General features: G+C 37.4%; 2 protein-coding genes across 2 annotated transcripts; one reads left to right on the top strand and one right to left on the bottom strand.

Annotated features, from left to right (window-relative positions):
• Positions 1 to 8511: 8511 nt before the first annotated feature.
• Positions 8512 to 11455, bottom strand: LOC128734660 (folylpolyglutamate synthase, mitochondrial). Its single transcript, XM_053828951.1, has 5 exons — positions 11279 to 11455; positions 10971 to 11204; positions 10730 to 10912; positions 9708 to 10668; positions 8512 to 9654 (listed from the first exon to the last, which is right to left on the bottom strand). The coding sequence occupies exons 1-5, from the start codon at positions 11339 to 11341 to the stop codon at positions 9389 to 9391; spliced, it is 1707 nt and encodes a 568-aa protein (XP_053684926.1). The 5' UTR covers positions 11342 to 11455; the 3' UTR covers positions 8512 to 9388.
• Positions 11456 to 11562: 107 nt separating this feature from the next.
• LOC128735676 (uncharacterized) lies at positions 11563 to 20175 on the top strand. The gene is made up of 3 exons (XM_053830160.1): positions 11563 to 11633; positions 18137 to 19515; positions 20111 to 20175. Exons 1-3 carry the CDS (start codon positions 11563 to 11565, stop codon positions 20173 to 20175), a joined length of 1515 nt encoding a protein of 504 aa, XP_053686135.1.

The raw sequence follows: 20175 nt of genomic DNA, 5'->3' as shown, positions 1-20175 counted from the left end.
ATTAAATCGTTTTGGTATCTTCGGCGCACTTTTTCGTTACATTCCAAGCAATAAGTGCGCTGAAGAGACCGACACGATTTAAGCCAAAATAGCACTTTTATGCACGATTGCGCACTTTGGATGGTAAAATTTTCCTTGCAATCTGCAATATGTCTGACCAGTTATGGTATAAATATACAGCGTAACTTAGTGTGTCGACCGAGAAAATTTCTAATTTGAAAGGAATCAAGATCTGATCGAGAATCGGCCTGATTTCCCTTTAATCCTTATTGTATAGTATTTATATCTAAAATTAAAAAAGAAGAAGAAACTTATCTAATTTAATTCTACTATGTAAGTTTTCTTCTTCTTTTTTAATTTTAGGTTTCGTATTCTACTAAGACGCTCCAAAAACTTCAGTAGTATTTATATGACTGGTTTACTCAATCGAGACCGCCAGATCTAATAAAGTTTGCATCAATGAAGTTGCAAGTAGTAGTAACGCAAACATTTTATATTGGTCACTGTCAAGAAATGAATATAAATAGTACATAATGGAAAAAATAAACTAACAATAAGTAAAAAATAACGGGGATAAAGATTATGATGAAAACGATAAATGCATCGACTCGTAGTAGCAAATAGTGCAGCAAATTCAAAATTTTGATTTTTCATGAAAACTCGAATGATATTTTTTAGTTTTGAATAGTTAATCCATGGACTCTAAGGGGGCGGTATGGTCTATTACAGAAAAGAGAGCATTTTTGAGAATTTTTGTCGGGCGACAAAAGTTTACCCAGGTAACATTGCTGGTTTTAAAACGTATTTATGATGGTTTTGCTGACCAAAATTGGTCATAAGAACCGCAATAAGAGCGTAATAAAGCTCAAATTGTTACTTGGTATATATTAAAGTATTTAATTATTTTGCCCTTTATTAATCAATAATTATAAAACATTTTATATCAATTTTCTGAAAATTGTTTTCAGACGGCTTCCAAAAATGATGATCTGCTGTGATCATCATAACTCTAAAATCAAGCATTGTAATAAGGTATGGGATGGTACATATTTAGCATGCTTGTAATTATTAGCCTACTCTCTTTTCGTGGTAGGGTAGATGCTCCAGTAATGGAGGGATTATGTCAGAGGATAGTATTTAAAGACAATTAGAATGCTCAATTTACCAATTTCCAATTGAACTATATGATAATATGGTGCGCCATAATGTTGGCTTTATATACATACCAAAATTATACCATTCTGTTGGATAATATGTCTAAAATATTGCTTTTACTGACATTAGTCTATGCTCCTAAAGTAGTGGTAATGTTCCTATAATAGTGGTAAATTTGCCTATAATAGTGGAATTTTATTTACCGCCCTTAGTAACGCTTGCAGTGTGCATGGCAGCTGGTGGATAACAACGTAGGCTTGTGTAAATGCTATGGTTTGTTATGAATTTCTTAACTAATTGCACCGTTTTGGTCTACTCAAAAGGAATTTGTAATTTCTGCACCAACATCTTAAATTTTAACTATATACGTTAGATAAAACAGTTCACAAATATACATTTAGCAATCGAAAGTTGATATTCTATCGAAATCATACTAAAATCCGCCAAAATTATGAAATGTTTCGAGTTTCCACTATTACTGGTAGGAGAACAAGGGGTAAGAAGGCCCGGCGGGGTAAGAGGGACCACATCGATTTCGTCAAGAAATCCTTAAATTTTCTACAAATACCCCAGTATGTTTTGTTTATTAGCCTATCTAAACACTTTCGAGACAACCTGTGGCACTCGGCCGTATTCAACGTCAAAACTAGAATCAAAACAAACTTTTCGTTCGCAGTGTCTTCATGCGATATAATTTCAGCAGCAACAAATTTAAGGTTTTTCAGCAAAAAAGCTAAGTATTTTAACGTTTTTCTTACCACTGACTGTAGTTGGGCAATTCTTGTTCTGCGTGTGGCAGAAAATGTATATAAAATAGTACGGATTAAGAGATAAAAGCAAAATATTGTAAATTGTTAGCTAGGGGTAAGACGGGCCATATTTCATGGGGTAAAAGGGCCATACGTCACAGCGCTCATAATTGCCTAAAGTTCTTCTGTTTAGTGTCTTAATAGATTTTAAAAATATCGAATGCAAAAACCAGCCTTTTTCCTGTTAAATTTGACTAACTATTTTATTATTCTGACAGATACGCATTTCGTTTACGACTTGCAGGCTTCATCAGTGTCTTTTTCGAAATTGAGTACACCTGTAATTATTCCTGAATCTGAGACCATCCTGTCTAACACAGAGCCTCCCACGTCAAAAGAAGCCAACAAGTGCCATTCGTATTACAAAACCAATGTAAATTTGGATCTAACGGAATCAAAATTCGATGATCGCAAGTCACTTAACGTCTCATTTAATGTGTTGCCTTCTTTGCCTTCACCTAAAGTGAAGCGTATCCAAAGAGTAAAAGTCCTGCTGACAAATCAACAAAATAACGCCAAGAAAAGAGTAAATAAAAACCATTGGAGTAAAATAACGTTTACTCTTATTTTCAAAATTGAACTAGTAGTAAAATTCCTTCTTTTAGCGGGTCTAAATTAAACTATACCTTCTTGTAGGGCTGTGAACCATTTCGGGAAATTTTTAACTTTTTAGTTAAAATTTGACAGTTCGATGGTTATTTCCCCTCGAGTGGTTAAAATCAGTTCAGAATGCGAACCATTTCATATTTGACAGATTGATAGTTCTTTTACTCAATGAGAGCATATATAAGGTGAGGATGAAGATATGTTTCTATAACAGCGAATTTATTTATTCAGTCCAGGTTGGAATTGGATGAATTTTTGATGTTCATTTGCTCCTATTTGATAGATAAAATTTATCTCATTTCATTTCGGGTTGAATAAACAAATTTGTATATGTTAAACATCCATACATCGATGAAAAAACCCGATTTAATCCACCTAGTGGCGAAAGGAACCTTTGTTATACGGTCTTACTTGCTATTAGAATAGAAATCGACACGTCTTCGGAACATAATTCATCTATTGGTTAACGTTGCGTAGTGCGTTTGTTTTCATAAAATTGTTGGAAATTGAACAGGTTTACACAAGTAGCACTTATAAATTTTGATAGATTTTTTTATTTTTGACTGAGTAAGGGAAAGTTGGTTGTTACTAATTTGAGTAAATGCAAGTAAAAGCAAGTTGTAAGAGGAAATATTATTCTTTAACATATACATTGCGTAGTAATAGTCTAGTTTATAGGTTTTTGAACTACGCATAAATTTCTGTAGTGCCATTCTTTTTGATTGACATCAATAAAGTTTTCTTGAATAAATTTCATCAATTTTTGTTAACCGTCGGTTACTCACGCTGTTGCATTTTGTACAACACGTGTAGGTTTTTGAATGCCATATTATTATAAAGTTACAAATCGCTGTTTAACTAACGTATATTCTTCAATTACCTTGTTATGAGCAAAATGTCATAATTATTCAATGCATTTATACTTTAAATTGTTGGGAAAATAGATCAGCATAAACTGACATCACAGAAACGAAGCAATCAGCATGTGAGGTGTACCGCAATTGACCCAAACTGGAATTTTCTCTCGTTTCTTCATATGGAAAAATGGTGTCTGTATGCAGCAAAACTATCAGCAAATGTAAAATGTTTTAAATGTATCCGTCTGTCTGTATTTTTTATAATCAAAGTTCTACAGTACCTAAACAAACAAACATGGAGGTATACTATATGCAGCAAAGTAGTGTATTTTTACTATTTGTACAATTTTGTAATACATGAAAAAGTTATACAACAATTATAAAAAGAGCTAAAATAGAAAATACTGATTTTACAAATTCATATACAATAAATAAGATTTTTCTATTTTCGCTGAATAGATAGAAGGTTACTGTATTCAACAAAATTTCTTGTAATAATATGTTCTAAAACTTTGCAGGACACATCAATGTGTGATATTGAAACTCAAGAAAAATATTTTTTTTATTTCACTTTTAGGGGGATTAATCAAAATTTAAATTCTACCAGACGATAGAGCTTTCAATTTCAAGAAACTCTTCCGAAGGTTCCATAAACCTAAAACCAAGTTTTCCCAGTCAACACTCTAGTAGGCATGTCGTTTTGGGTTTGGGCCATTGTGCGCGCAAGTGACCGTACTACAAAAGTTAGCGCGAGTGTTGGAGGGTTAATATCTTTTGATCGGCAAAACCAATTCTTCTGAAATTTTGCAGATATATTTGTAGCATTAAAACCTCTAATTTGATGCCAAAATAATTTAAACTAGATAAATTAACTTAGATGAAATCGTTTTAAATTATTGTAAATTTTAATGTGTTGTATTCAATTGCTCATAACTTTCAAATTAAACGTCCAATCAAAAAACAAATCAATAGTGATCTATATGGCTATGGTACCTATCAAATGAGACTAATAGCGTCTAAATCGGTTTAGCCATATCTAAGAAACAGGCGATAATTATTACCTTGTCAAAACAGGTTTTTTAAGCATAACTTTTAAACTACTTGTTTGTTTTCAATAAAATTTATCCGAAAAATTTAGCCTTAACAAGAGCTTTCATTCGATACTAAGATCGTTGAAATCGGTCATTTGGTTCCGGAGAAAATCGTGTCACGTAATTTTCACATTTTTGCTTATAACTTTCAAACGAAAAGTCGGACCACGAAACAATTCAATAGTGATATACAAGGCACTAATACCTTTCAAACAAAAGTAATAGCGAACAAATCCGTTCAGCCATCTCCGAGAAACAGGCGATAGAAAAGTTGCGCCCCGCACATACATACACACATACACACATACACACACACACACACACACACACACACACACACACACACACACACACACACACACATACACACACACACACACACACACACACACATACACACATACACACACACACACACATACACACACACACACACACACACACACACACACACACACACACACACACACACACACACACACACACACACACACACACACACACACACACACACACACACACACACACACACACACACACACACACACACACACACACACACACACACACACACACACACACACACACACACACACACACACACACACACACACACACACACACACACACACACACACACACACACACACACACACACACACACACACACACACACACACACACACACACACACACACACACACACACACACACACACAGACATTGCTCAGTTCGTCGAACCCTGTCGAATGGTATATGTGGCTCGGCCCTCCGGGCCTCGGATCAATTTCGTGTTTTTCGACCAATTCCTAAACCTTTGTTATAGTATAACAAAGGTAAACAATTCAAGGAAAAATCAGTGAAACACATCAAAGCTCTTTCCTCACCTGTAGCATATCTCATTGGCTCTCAGAACTTGGTTAAAACTAACCATGCTCCCGAGCAGGGTTATTTTCGAAAAACCATCGAACTGTCAAATATTAACCAAAAAGTTAAAAATTTCGCGAAATGGTTCACAGCCTTAGCATGTACCTAAAACCCCTTAAGAATTTGTTCTTACTTAGTTAATAATATTGAAATTGTGTTTACAACTCAAAGAAACCTTAAAATCTGCCACAATCCGCCTTACTCCGCCATGGTCCGTCTTACCCCTTTGGTGGTCCTTCTTACCCTGCCTGGTTGTGAACGAGTAATTTTTAGACGTTTTGAAAATTGATGAAAAATCACGGAAAAATAGACTAATTAATTCTTTATATAATTTTTAATGGTAGATAAATGAATGCTTTTCCATGTGTGGAACAAGAAAAGATGAATTTTCGTACACATTTTATGCTAGCAATTCATTCGCTTAGGGGGGGGGGGCGTCTTACCCCGTCTTCCCCTACCATTTACAATTTTGCAATTTTCATTAAAATACAGGAAAAGTGATGAAATATCATCGTCAATTTTCAATTCAATTCATTTCATTTCAATTTATCAAAATTACAATTCAATTCAATTTTAACCACATGCTGTTATTCGCAATCGGACATCTATACCAAGAAACGCAGCTTGTTTAATCCATGGTTACTCACGCTGTTGTATTTTGTAGAACCTCATCTCGGTATATCTTGCGATTCCAGCAATAAAGAAAGCTACTGTTTTCAGCAAGGTTGATCCGCAAGACCACGATCTTTTAATCGGTGGACAAAGTTTATAAGTTTTTCGCCAAGCAGCAGTAGTATTCGAGTGAATTCTGTTCTGTTTAGCATGCCTATGAATCCAAGTTGGTGGGAGTAACTAAAGGTTAAGCATATATGGTGGCGTCTAGATTTTCAAATGCTTGTAAGTTGATTTCCCCGTATGAATTTATACAAAATTTAAATCAATTTAGTGCATATGAGACCGCTCATGCCATCAAAAAATACTAGCGTTAGGAAAACAACTATTTTCTCCATGCTCAAGCATGTCTGTGGAGCTGCTTTTGCACTATTTCTTTGATTTCATATCGTTTCTTTGATTTTTGATTTTCTACATATCTTCATTCGAACACCCAGTTAACTCCCAGATACGAGTTCTGTACTAACAATCCAAGTTCGAATCTCGACTGTGCGGTGCTCTATAGTCAGTATGATCGTTGCACTAGCACCGTAATTGTCCTGTACTCTAATAACCGGCTGCGAGCAATCTGTGGAAAGTTCCACTTGTCATACTCGACTGTGGTCGCAAATTGTTGCTGGAGACAAGTTTGCCTTGCTTCTAGCGCGGTAACGTTCATACGCACTTTTCCGCATACGACTTTCTCAAGCAACTTTCTTCCTAGTGACTGTAAGGCTGCCTGGAAAGGACAATTTACGACTATGTAGTCTATTATACCGATGGTTCCCTGTACGAAGGTCTCACGGAACTCAGTTTGCACTTCAGAAAGAACTGATAGGCAAGATAATCTACTTCACTTTGTGAGCACTTTGTGCGACTTTATTCAAAATCTAAAACAGTTATCGCCTGCCACACTCAATTGGTAGAACTAAGCATTCTGAATGCCGTCCATTTGGCTAGGGTTCCTGCCCATTCTGGTATAACCGGAAATGAAAGGGCCTATGAACTAGCAAGATATGGAGCAGAAAAGTTAGTTTTCGGCATGTTTACTTGCTTTACCAATTGCGGCATGTTGGATAAATTAAAAGATTCGATCTTGGTTTTCATCTAAACATGAACGTTATTAGAACTTGTTGTCAAACGAAAAATTTCATTGTTAAGCCTTGTGAGAAGCTAGTGAAATTTCGTTTGCAACACTCTAAGGTAAATTACAATGTTCTTGTCAGATCACTAACTGGTCACTGCAGACTTAATTAGCATATGGCTACGATTCAGCGAACATTCATTTCATTGTGATTTATGTAAATCCGACTACGGTACACTATATTACATAATTTGCAACTACAGTAACACAATTGCGTCATAAGATCTTTGGATCCTACATCTTGAAATGAATCGGATTTTAGTAAACTGAAATTGCGAGAGATTTTGATATTTCTTACCAGAAGCTGTAAAGAGTTATATGCTCTTGTTTATCATGAATATACCTCCCAGGGGGTGTACTATTAATAAGTTAACTAGTACCAAGGATGGCAGTATCCTTGCGGGGGTACAAAAACCACTCGGTATATATGTGTTTATGTTGTCTAAATTCCCTTATTCACTCCCTCCTATTCCCTCTGTTTCTCTTCCCGTCCTCATCAGGTAAATGATGACACGGGCAAGATGGGCAAGGCACAAATCTTCCACACGATTGTGAACAACGTGCTGCTCGAGCCACAGATGCTGATACCTGATAGACTGACCGAAATGTCAAGCGCTGGGCGGTTAGGGGCGAGGGGTTGCGGTGGTTCAATCGCTTTAGAAACTTCACATAGAGTTTTGTCATTACCGAATGAATAACGAGTGCCATATCGAGCCTGGGGTGACATTGCGATTCTTGTTTCGAGTGATTTTGGTTCGTTTCGCCCATTCGTTTAACGTGGTCGAAACTAACTAAAATCACTCGAAACGAGAATCGCAATGTAACCCCTGCTCTTGTAATTAGTTACATGGATTTGCATTATGTTGTGTAAACTAAACCCATCCAGCAAATGTCTTAAGAAAACAATCAAGATTCCTCCGCCACGTGTTTTTGCTAGGTACTAATGCGATGATCTCGATCGAAACGGCAGATGGTAAAATGATTATCAAAGAGCTGCGCGGAAAAAGCGTTTCCCCAACCACACTAAAGAGCGTTTTCCCAACCACATGTAGGACCAGGACGACTGAGGAACGCTGGCAGCGGTGGCTATGATTTGAGACAAGGTATTTTATATCTTGTTATGAGCAGAAATGGTTTGATCAGCCTTCCCGAAAAACTATTTTCGTTTATAATTTTCCAGCGACGTTCACATAGACGAGGGAATTTTATTTCGAAGTTCAGCAGCATGCGGTTGATTACAGAAAATAATACAATATATTTTTGATCTTCCTAATTAAATAATGTTGGCTAGTATATTAGAATGGCTATTCCGTTTTTATTGTTCGTCAACACAGTAAAAAATCATTCATCGAGGATTGCATAGCATTTAGGTTGTTCTAAATTTAAATCTATCTATCTCACAGCTTCTATGACTGGCTTACAGTAATTACTAGGATGTTTTAGTTTGCTGTTTGAAAAGCGAAAAACGGTTTTCAAATAATTCCTGTAACCATTTGGTTATCATCACGCCTAATTAATGAACATATTTCATACCTTTTCCCATTACCATTAACCCAACAATTACTGAAAACAAATATACGTAAGTCTGTTTTTAATCAGGGTTTGGTACAGAAACATTAGAACAGGTAAATTAAATTCCATACCCATAACCAAATACAACGAAGATTGTACACTGTGCAGATTTGGAGTGTGATGAATTGCGAAAGCATGCCTCCTCATTTAAATTCATCACAAAACCGCCCTTGTTGGTTCTCTTTCGTATAGGGCAGCAGCTGCGGCAGCAATTATTTTGCCTCTCGTCGTTTTCCGACAGCCATTTTAATTACATGCGTCATCATGAAAAGACACTCGCTTCCCCCGATTCCCACTTTTTCGCAAGAGTTTATACGCTCTTTTGCATTCCAACTAACATCTGCACCAGATAACACAGTTTCTTTGTGAGCAGTAAGGATATTCTTTGAGTTCTATGTTGGTGCACATAATGTGAATACTGTATTACTGTTGAGACTTTGTTGTAATGTTAAGGATCACATGTGCATAAAATCGCAGCGTTGTGAAAAATACCATTACCTTTGGACATGTGCCTTTCTATACATCCGATGCTTCTCGTTCGACGTGAAACGCGCAGTATAAGATTTGTAATACATTTTACGTGGCAGATATGACGTGCGATTCCATCTTCAATGCCGTCAGAACAGCGCCAATTAGATGTAATGAACCCGTAACTAAAATATCACATTCTTGAAGCGATGAATAATTGTTATCAACTTGTTTTAGTATAGAATCAATTGCGAGATGCACATGAGCTTTACATCGCGTATGTTTGTGTTGATTAGTCAGATCATTCCAAAAGCGTTCGTTTTCTTCACAGCGCTTAATCTGCTGTTCGTTTGGGAAACACAAATTAAGAGAATCTGTAACAGAGAATATAATAATCGCTGTCTTAAAGAATCTATTGCATAGTTACCAATATTTTTTAGTTGATGAGAAGCCACATTAGGTGAAAAGAAAACTGCATCAAATTGAATGTACTTATTTAGAATATTCAAAAGCTTCCCACTATCTCGATCACCAGTTGCGTTGAATATCAATAGTTTCGGGTTACCCTGCCTTTGGCATAATTGAAACCAGCGAGCACAGATTTCCATACTCTCCACAGTGTGAGCCCCGTCCAGAAATAATCGCTTGTTGTCCTTCAAAATTTGGTGACACCTTCCCGGCCAGAAGCAGTTTTCAATACCTCTGCTGACCATCTCTGATAAAGTACCTCCTTGGGTGGAAATCATTTCAGGTCTGGTTTTCCCTATCCAATTTAAAGCTATTTGAACAGCAAGAGACATATTCAACCGAAATGCTAAATTGTTCGAATTGAAATTTGGCTTTCGCTCCCATTGATAACATTCAATATCTGGCACCAAATGAAACTTGCTGTTCATTTTTTGACACTCCTCTCGGATGACATCCAGGCAACAATTTGGCTGACAAACGGTGAAGGTATCTGATGCATTTTTAATAATACCAGCCTTTTGCCATGCAATCTCGTCTAATGAATCTCCAAGTAATTTTGTATGCTCTAACCCAAGTGATGTAATGCCAATCGTTTTCGTCTGTCGCAACACGTTCGTGCAGTCATATCTACCGCCAATACCAACCTCTATGATAGCAACGTCGACTTTTTCCCGCAGAAAAATATCAAAGGCAAGTATTGTTAAACAATTAAAATAAGCCGGTAAATCACGTGGATGTGTGCGATTAGTGTAAAGCTGACTGTAAACTTTCCAAAAATAGCGCCCAAATTTGTCCTTTTCAATAGGAACTCCATTAAGACGTATTCGTTCTGTGACAGAAACTAGATGCGGAGAGCTGAAGAAACCAGTTCGATAGCCATGAGCACGTAGTATTGACTCGACCAGTGAACAGGTTGAACCCTAAAACTGGAAACATTAGGTATGCATGCCATGGACACATTCACCTGTGTTTAGCACTTACCTTCCCCTTACTTCCAGAAATGTGAATGGCAGGCAGTTTATCCAGTTGATCAGTAGAAATTCCTATTCTGCCTAAATATTTAAGCGTCTCTTGAATATGTATCGAATCTGAAGTATGCCTATTGGTCGAGTTTTGGATGACACTGTAATTCGATTGTAACGTATTCAAAACATTCACAGCATTCTGTAAAACGAATTTTTTATGTTACGCTATTGGATCAGAATAAATAAAACATAATTACTTCATAGTTTTCTTCTATGGGTTGCTCCAAACCATAGTTTTGGTGAAGCTTAGCAGGTGGTATGTTCACCTTTGGCGAATTTACTGCCACTTCCGCGGATGATGCTGCAGCACGTGTCGATGTTTCGAGCACCATTTTGCGATTATGATTAAGCACAGCCGCAATCGAAGCCACTTGACGAACTGGTAATAACATGTTGCGCGTGTTCGACGTCAAGCAAATGTAAGGCTGATACTACACAAATACGCTTGTATTTAGTAAGCAAAATGCAATGGAAAATGGGGAAATAAAGTACACACGATGCTTACTAATCGGTACGTTTGACGCAATCGCCCCGTGCGCAGAACACAGAATAGAAGTTTTGAAGGCATTTGAACTGAATAGTTGGTTCATGTTATTAAAGAAAGTAGAGATTGGTTTAATCTTTCATAGACTCTCTTATCAGTGAATGATGTATTGATGTTATGGGCTGTTTTTGTTTCAAGTCAAGGCAATTCGCGTGTTGACGACAGTTTACACTTTTACAGTCACTTCGAAGTCCTCTCTCTCTCTCATCGTTCTCACGGTTCTCATCACTGTTTATATTTACAATATGTCATCCTGCCCACTTGGATCTGACACTGACACCAAAACTGACCGATTATCTGTCAGTGCCACTCCAATGTACACGCTCATAAAATTTAACACATAAATTCTGGATAGAATTAACAAAAGGGCGAATGTCGCAAATGTAAACAAAACGGGTGAGATATTTTTGCTATAGACCATAGCATAGGAAAATCAACCCTCACTCGGTTTGTTTACGCTTGCGACATTCGCCCTTTTGTTAATTCTATCTTCAAATGAGCGATATTAAGGCTGTGAACCATTTCGCGAAATTTTTAACTTTTTAGTTAAAATTTGACCACAGTCAAACAGACATAACACTCGTTTTCCATTCTTCGTACCGATTAAACCGTCATTTCAAATTTGAGCTTAGTTGGGAATGTCTCCGTTTTGGTCAAAGTGGCGCTTTTTGACGAAAGAAGGGGAATTCCCCATAAAAAATACTTGCTACTTCGAGGGACACCCATGTTGCTATTTGATATTTGGGAATGTCGATCATAGATGGTGCTAGTGTTCAGACTAAATGTGAGGTACGATAATTTTTGTTGTTTTTTCTTCCAAGGGTTATGTCTGTTTGTCTGTGATTTGACAGTTCGATGGCTATTTATAAGGTGAGGATGAAGATATGTTTCTATAACAGCGAATTTATTTATTCAGTCCAGGTTGGAATTGGATGAATTTTTGGTGTTCATTTGCTCCTATCCAGCTTTTTACGCGCTACAATGGCGGACGCTATAAATTGTGTTCGTAATATTCGAACAATCTTTTTGACAACTCTGCATCCATCAAAACTGGGCACTCTTCTCATGTACGGCAGTGTTGCTCTTTCTTTCGTTTACGCAAAAGAAGGAGAGCAATAGTTTTGTTTACATTTCGCACATTTTTGCTCTCCTTCTTTGACGTAAACGAAGGAAAGAGCACGGTAGTGTTGCAAGAGAAAAGTGCCAGATTTGATGTATGCAGAGTTGTCAAAAAGATTATTCGCATATTACGAACACAATTTATAGTGGCCACCATTATAGCGCGTAAAAAGCTGGATTAGATAGATAAAATTTATCTCATTTCATTTCGGGTTGAATAAACAAATTTGTTATATCTCGCGTCACTTTTCATTTCGTCCAATGTAACAATTGTAAACAAATCCGGTTTATCACAACAAATTATTGCTCTTTTTAAACTCTATGTTATACAAAAACACCTGCCCAAATAGAATTATTTTGAGGTGAAAAAATTAGCATTATCAAAATGTCCAATGTGCACATTCGAATTACGAATGACTGACTGTTACTTCGCTCGTTCTCATCTGATGTCCAAAGTGCAAAAAAAAATCAAAACAAACCCAATCTGTACATTGGACGTTTAGCAAGTGAAAGTTTTTTTTCGCATTATTTATGCATTTTAAGTGAAACAAGCGGTCTAATATTGAAAAATAACCTCGAAAATAGCGTAGCACGGCAACGCACGTATTTTACGGTGATCTCGCTTAATTTATGTGCAAGAGCCTGGAAAAATAAAACCGTCCAAAGTACAGCATGAGATGGTAAACAGTCCAATGTAACTTTTTCCATAATAAACCAAAACTGCTTAGTTTTAATTAGATTTTTAAAATCTCCGTTAAATATTGAATGTAATTATTCATCAACCACGTTGAGTGAATGACTGAAAATTATTTCATTTTGAAACAATTTAAAGTTCAATTCGAAGAACTTCGATCTCGTTTTTCTCAATATGGTGGAATTGTTACATTGGACGAAATCAAAAGTGACGCGAGATATGTTAAACATCCATCCAGCTTTCCACGAGCGATAATGGCGGATATTGAGCACAAGTGGGCACAATCTTTTGACATTCATTGGAGGAGCGTCGAGTTCGCCCTGACGGAGTTACTATGGATACATTCATGATTGTTTGTTGTTCGAATGTAAAAATGTAAACATTGTTCAATTTTGCAGATCTGCTAAAGAGGAACATAATTGAACGGACAACAAGTTTTATGGATTGTGGCTTTGCAGTTTTCGCAAATTTCAGGGAGAATGTCCAAATACGCACCGGAAAGTTTCTTATCAAGTCGAGACGCTGTTCGAGAGCAAACTTGACAACGGCTCGACCAACATGAAGTTAATGTTTGCGTTAATGTGTAATGTTTGAATGTTTGAATCCGTTTAGTTATGTTCCACTTCAGCTGATCTGCAAAATTAAACAATGTTTACATTTTTACACTCGAACAACAAACAATCATGAATGTATCCATAGTAACTCCGTCAGGGCGAACTCGACGCTCCTCCAATGAATGTCAAAAGATTGTGCCCACTTGTGCTCATTATCCGCCATTATCGCTCGTGGAAAGCTGGATACATTGGTGAAAAAAAATTCAAGGAAAAATCAGTGAAACACATCGAAGCTCTTTCCTCACCTGTGGCATATCTCATTGGCTCTCAGAACTTGGTTAAAACTAACCATATACTTCCGAGCAGGGTTATTTTCGAAAAACCATCGTACTGTCAAATTTTAACCAAAAAGTTAAAAATTACGCGAAAGGGTTCACAGCCTATGGAGAAATTAGCAGTCATCGATTCTGCCAATTTCAAAAGCAGTTTTTTTGTTTGAAACAAAAATTCTGTTAATGAAAATATATTCGCTGTGTTCAGATTGACAAGAAGGAAGCAGTATTTACATTTTTTCAAACAGAACCCCGCGTTTGAGCCCAAAAACTGCTTCCGAAATTGGGCTCTCCGACGACAAGTTAATGATTACTAATTTCCCGTTAACGAAAAAATGAGATCCATGCGGAAAGTTCCAATCCGGCCACTGAATAAAGAAACATTTTTGAGAGAATAAATAAACGTTTTCCGGTTGTCAGTGTATTGCTAACAGCAGGGCTGAAACTGTCAAAATATCCGGATGAACCTGTCGTCTAAAATGTTCAACACAGAGTGTAGCGGATCGATTACCCAGTAAACCATTTCGTTTGTATATCTCGATTGCAACTGAGATGTACGAAATCATATCTGAACGAAAAAGTTATATTTCACGCCATATAAGAACATATATGTACCGCGATATACGTGCGAAAATTTTGACAACTATTTGTAATTCTATTTTGCGTAGTTTTTATAACACGCAACTAAATACTCCTGAATATATGATTAAGATATAATCAAATATTGCAATTGTCTATACCGCTTTATAATTCACAGTCATGAATTGTATATGAGGACACGCACGACTACAAAACAACTTAATGTTCACTTCGATTTGACATACTCTAATCATTATACAATTCCAATGTGAAATTGACATGAAAACGATTTAATGTGAACTTTCTATTACGATTTTGTGTTATCTGGGTAGTTAAATTGAGTAAGTTTTGATACTTTTTTTGTTTTATTTGTGTTGTCACTGAGACGGCTAAGACCATCGTTGGTCCATCTTGCCAATTTGATACTTAATTTTAAACTCGTCAAGAAAAACCAGAAAAAAGTGGGAATAAACATTTTCATTTTACAATTTTTTTTCAGCATGTAAAAATGAATTATCTAAATTGTTACGTAGCCGTTTTTAAATATCTCAATTTTTTATGAGCTTTTAATTGGCGATTTTTGATGAAAAAACACCTTTCTTTTGGAAAAATTGCCGCCATTTTGATAATTTTTCGAATTTTCAAAAACCGCTACTTAACAATTTAGGTATTAATCTAAAGCTTCAAAATCATCCTTGAAATCCGTTCTACGGTACTCCGTTGGTTCCCGGCACGTACTGCCAGCAAGATACTATTTTCACGCTCCCACCTGCCACCGGCATAATTATCGCTATTCTGGTATCCAAAAATACAAAGTATATCTTCAAATATACCTTAACCAATAACCAAAATACCCCAACGCTTATCTATAATTTTAGCATCTGAAAAAAATTTACGCAAATCTATTTTTTCGGTCTTCCAGAGTAGGATCTCCCCTTAAACAGATCGGACATAAATGGAATTACCCAAGAAATTCTTTGCATCTAGACATTAACAAAGATCATTTTATGAATTATGTATGCCAGGCAGAGAAAATAATTCATTATTGTTCATTAAGTCGAATCGTCTACACCTTTAAGAATGAATGCACGAGAATGGAAAAACCAACCAACCAGGATAGTGTAGGGAAACAGGCAGTTAATAAATTTCCTCCTTGTTATCTCCTTTCATTTTTTACCTAGATCAAATTTAAGCCTTATGAACAAAAAAGAGAAATCTCGAATTCTTATTGAATAATAAGTTAAACAAGAGTAAATAAAATCTCTTTAATCAATAAAAAAAAGAGTAAATGAATAAGAGAGTAGGATGACTTGAATTTCTATTGGAAAGTAGAAAAAAACAAAAGTTATCTCTCTCGCGCCAATTAGTCATATGGATTTTAGAATAATTAATTTACCTGTAACTGTGTATAAATAGGTTAGTTTTTGGAAAATAAAAGTCAGTACTTGTTAGTCAGTACTCAGACGAACACACGCATTTGTCAAGGTAACTCTCTTCACGAAATCTAAATGTATCCATCCACTGGTTGTTATCCGAACGCTACTCTGTCGTTAAAATCACCCTTGTTAAGCATCCACGGTACGAAGCTGGATATTCTTTCCTGGGTTTAACATTTTAACGAAAGCCCTTTTAATCTCAGCAATCCAGCCGCCTTTTTTAACTTGGTAGCTCTAGAGAGGAACCGACCTCTGAGCCTGCCTTTGGTCTCTTTTCACGTGACCATCCCGTACATTTCGGTGGCATACCGTACATTTTGGTGGCTCCAGAGATGAACCGACCTCTGAGTCAGCCATCGGCTACATTTTAGCCTACCGTCCCTAACACAGAGCGAAACTAGTAACGTAATTGTTTTTGCTTAGCTCCAACCTAGGTTCGCCCTAGTTCCAATAGTATGAATGCCAAAACGTTTGTTTTTTCACTCAGGTCGAACTTATCTCGGGTACTTTTTCATATTGACGTATCTGCAAATAAGAGATTCTCTTCGTGTCTCCTCTCTTCCGCTATTTTTGTTTTTTAACCTAGATTAATTCCAATTCGACCACTGCATTCGGGAGAATAAACAAACGTTTCCAGGTTGTCAGTGTGTTGTTAATAGCGGGGTTGAAACTGTAGAAAACCCCAGAGCAAACCAAATGTCTAAAATATTCAACCATGAGCGAAACTAATTTCAACCTGAGTGAAAAACACACGTTTTGACACCCGTTCGATTGGAACCAGGGGAACCAGGGCAAGGGGTTTCCAACAGCAATGATTACTACGCACCTTTGAAAAAAGTTACTTTTGATTACTTTACTGATTACCTCTGATTACCAGTAATCAATCTCTTGTGATTACTATAAATTAGTCATGATTACCAATGATTACTTAAGGTTATCATTGATCACCGTCAAACGGGATAACCTGCAACAGTTCTCAACTATGAGTGCAAGTGAAAACTTATCTGTAGTACATTTGAGTTATTAGGTCTAGCGTAGAACAAGTTCGAAGTTCGAAAACAGACACTGAGGAAGCTTGCAAGTCGTAGGCGAAATACGTATCTGTCATTGAATAAAATACACATAGTAGAATTAAATTGGATAAGTTTTCTTATTTTTTATTTTTAGGTAGCTGAATTGCAAGAGCAATGGCTATTTACGGGTTGGTTTAAGGCGACCAAAGCTTCATAAAGTAAGCACTCAAATGGTGTTTAAATAAGCGATGTTTAAGCTACTTTAAGTTTTTCAAACCAGTTCTCTCCCAAAAGCTGATAAAAAAGCTTAATAACGGATTTTTCTGCTAAACAATCTGCTTCTAAACAGCCATAAACATCAAACCGTTTTACGGCTGCTTAAAGGTGTTAAAATGTAGAGTGGAAGCTTTCATTAGGCTCACAGCTTTCAAACTACTTTAAGTCTGCTTAAGGGTGTTAAAGTGGCTTTACAAACTTCTACCAAGTTTTCATTCAGCTCACAGCACACATTCTGTCAGATCATAGAATTTCGCAATTCGGCTGACAGCAAAAGTTTATCAGTTATCGACATTATCGACTGCTTCCCGCTAGACGGGCTAGGCTTCAGGTGTAAAGATATACTCACTGTCTGTTCTGCAGATGCAAATGGTGCGAATCATACGGTGAGTGCTTATGGATCAAAAGATGACGGGTTCAATTCCCGGAAAAAAGACATGCATTTTTAATTAGCTAGTTTACTTGTACGAATTAAAGTTATTCGAAACTAAAAATATCGCGTTGACGGCGAAGTAAAAATGACGCGTTCCTTTTTTTAAATTTAAAAATAGATTTTTTTGGGCTGCATAAAGGTTGATAAAGCGTTGATTAAGCGACTGGATAGGTAGATTGCAAAACTATTTCTCGTTCTAAAAATAGAGTTGACAGCATTGCGCAGATTGGCTATTTAAAAGTGCAAAAATTTTCTGTTAAGCTTCATTGCAGCTTCGAAAGCAGCTATTAATTAGCCTGAAGCTTGATAAAATCACCAGATTTAGATGTTTAAGACCTGAAAAAAGGTTTTCATTTCTAAACCTAAACCATAACCTGGTTTAGCAGCGACGTGTTAAACTCTGAACTTTCGTCTGACTACGAGATCTACCATCTGGACCGTAATCCTGCTACGTCTCAGCTCCTGCGGGGCGGTGGCGTGCTGATAGGCGTTAAGAAGCACCTGCGATGTAAGTTGGTTCCCTTGGTTAACGCAAACAGTTTGGAGCAAGTCGCAGTGTGCGTATCATTGCCAATGCAGTCTGTATATATATGCTGTGTCTACATTAGACCAAACTCAGACCCACTTGTGTACTCTGACCATGCATCCTGTGTGCAACAACTATGCGATATCGCTAAATCGACTGATGCAGTCATTGCATTGGGTGACTACAACTTGCCTATGCTCTCGTGGGAATTTGACGCCGACATGCATTGTTATATCCCAATTAACGCCTCGTCTGAACAAGAAATAGTCCTGACTCAATCCATTCTAGCATGTGGGTTACAACAGATTCAGGATATTCGTAATGCGAATGACAGACTACTTGACCTGGCTTTCGTTAGCGACACTGACAAAATTGAACTCTTCGAACCGCCCAGTGGAATTTTAAAACTTGACGCTCATCATAGACCTTTTATTGTTAAAATTGACTACATTCGGGCTACTGAAGACTTCGCGACAGTTCGCTATTACTATGACTATGACTCCTGCGATGAAGCTGCAGTTCATACACGCCTTCAATCCTTAGACTGGGCAACAGTTTTAGCAGATTGTGATGTTGACCACGCTGTTCTCCGGTTTTATGATGTGATCTTCGATATCATCCACGACTGTATCCCTATTAGACAAAGACTGCCGCGAGTGCAATTCAGCCAACCTTGGTGGACCCCTGAGTTGCGAAATCTTAGAAACAGATTACGAAAAGTCAGAAAACGGTTTATTAAGCTACGATCAGAGGAAAACAAGCGTCTACTTCGCGACATGGAAGAGTTCTACTCCAGCCGGTTAAACACAGTGTTCCATGAGTACGTCTTGCGCAATGAGGCGAACGCAAAACGGGATCCATCGACTTTTTGGACTTTTGTGAAGAAGCTTAGACGTAATGGCGGTATTCCGCACGACGTTTTCTTGAAAGAAGCTCGCACGGACTCCGCGGTAGCTGCTACTGAACTTTTTGCTAAGTTCTTCAAGAGTGTGTTCTCGAACATTCATCCTTCTCATACGCCGGATAAACATCGGGATTGGCTGACCGGCATAGCGCATTACAACATCTACCTGCCACACTTGATCGTGTCCATCGAGGATGTGAAACAAGCACTTTCGTCCGTAGATTCCTCAAAAGGTCCTGGTCCAGACAGTCTGCCACCATCGTTCATTAAACAATTTGCCACATCCCTCGCTACACCCGTGTCAATCATCTTCAATCGTTCACTAGATTGTGGTATTTTTCCAACGATGTGGAAAGTCGCGTCCATCACTCCTATACACAAGACTGGAAATGTCCACGACATTGAGAACTATCGCGGAATTTCAATTCTGAGCTGTCTCCCCAAGGTTCTTGAAAAAATGGTCTACGATGTTGTGTATCATGCAGTACACCCAATAATTTCGGAACACCAACACGGTTTTATGAGAAAACGGTCTACAGCCACGAATTTGATGGTATTCGTCAACTCACTGATCACGAGCATTGAAAAAAGAAGACAGGTCGATGCGATATACATCGACTTCAGCAAGGCATTCGACAAAGTTTCACACGCACTGGCAGTCAGCGTTACCAACCGGTTTTTACGAAAATCTGGAAAACGAGAATAAAAGTGTCTGGAAAAGTCTGGCTGCCATTTGCTCCAATGAAAGACAATGTTTGGAAAACGTCTTTTTTTGTCTGATTGGGCATCAAAAAGTCTGGAAAATCCAGACAAATCTGGAAGGTTGGCAACGTTGCTGGCAGTAGAAAAAATGCGGTGTATGGGGTTACCAACCTGGGTAACACAGTGGATCCAATCATACCTTACCGAACGCTCTGCTTTTGTCAGCATCAATGGTACTAATTCGGCTTGTTTCGAGGTGCCATCCGGTGTGCCTCAAGGCAGTCATCTAG

The sequence above is a fragment of the Sabethes cyaneus genome, chromosome 2 (assembly GCF_943734655.1).
Source record: "Sabethes cyaneus chromosome 2, idSabCyanKW18_F2, whole genome shotgun sequence".
Classification (NCBI taxonomy): Eukaryota; Metazoa; Arthropoda; class Insecta; order Diptera; family Culicidae; genus Sabethes; species Sabethes cyaneus.
Note: the sequence above shows the minus strand (reverse complement) of the source record. Positions and strands in the feature narration are given on the sequence as shown.

What these genes read in the sequence shown, in the direction of transcription:
- LOC128734660 (XM_053828951.1), bottom strand. Translation starts at nt 11,341, where the DNA reads ATGCCTTCAAAACTTCTATTCTGTGTTCTGCGCACGGGGCGATTGCGT. An exon ending in TTTCTGGAAGTAAGGGGAAG is followed by an intron (nt 10,669 to 10,729) that starts GTAAGTGCTAAA and finishes TTCCAGTTTTAG; the next exon opens with GGTTCAACCTGTTCACTGGT. An exon ending in TCATCAACTAAAAAATATTG is followed by an intron (nt 9,655 to 9,707) that starts GTAACTATGCAA and finishes TCTCTGTTACAG; the next exon opens with ATTCTCTTAATTTGTGTTTC.
- LOC128735676 (XM_053830160.1), top strand. Translation starts at nt 11,563, where the DNA reads ATGTCATCCTGCCCACTTGGATCTGACACTGACACCAAAACTGACCGA. An exon ending in TCTGTCAGTGCCACTCCAAT is followed by an intron (nt 11,634 to 18,136) that starts GTACACGCTCAT and finishes AACCTGGTTTAG; the next exon opens with CAGCGACGTGTTAAACTCTG. An exon ending in CAATCGTTCACTAGATTGTG is followed by an intron (nt 19,516 to 20,110) that starts GTATTTTTCCAA and finishes TGCTTTTGTCAG; the next exon opens with CATCAATGGTACTAATTCGG.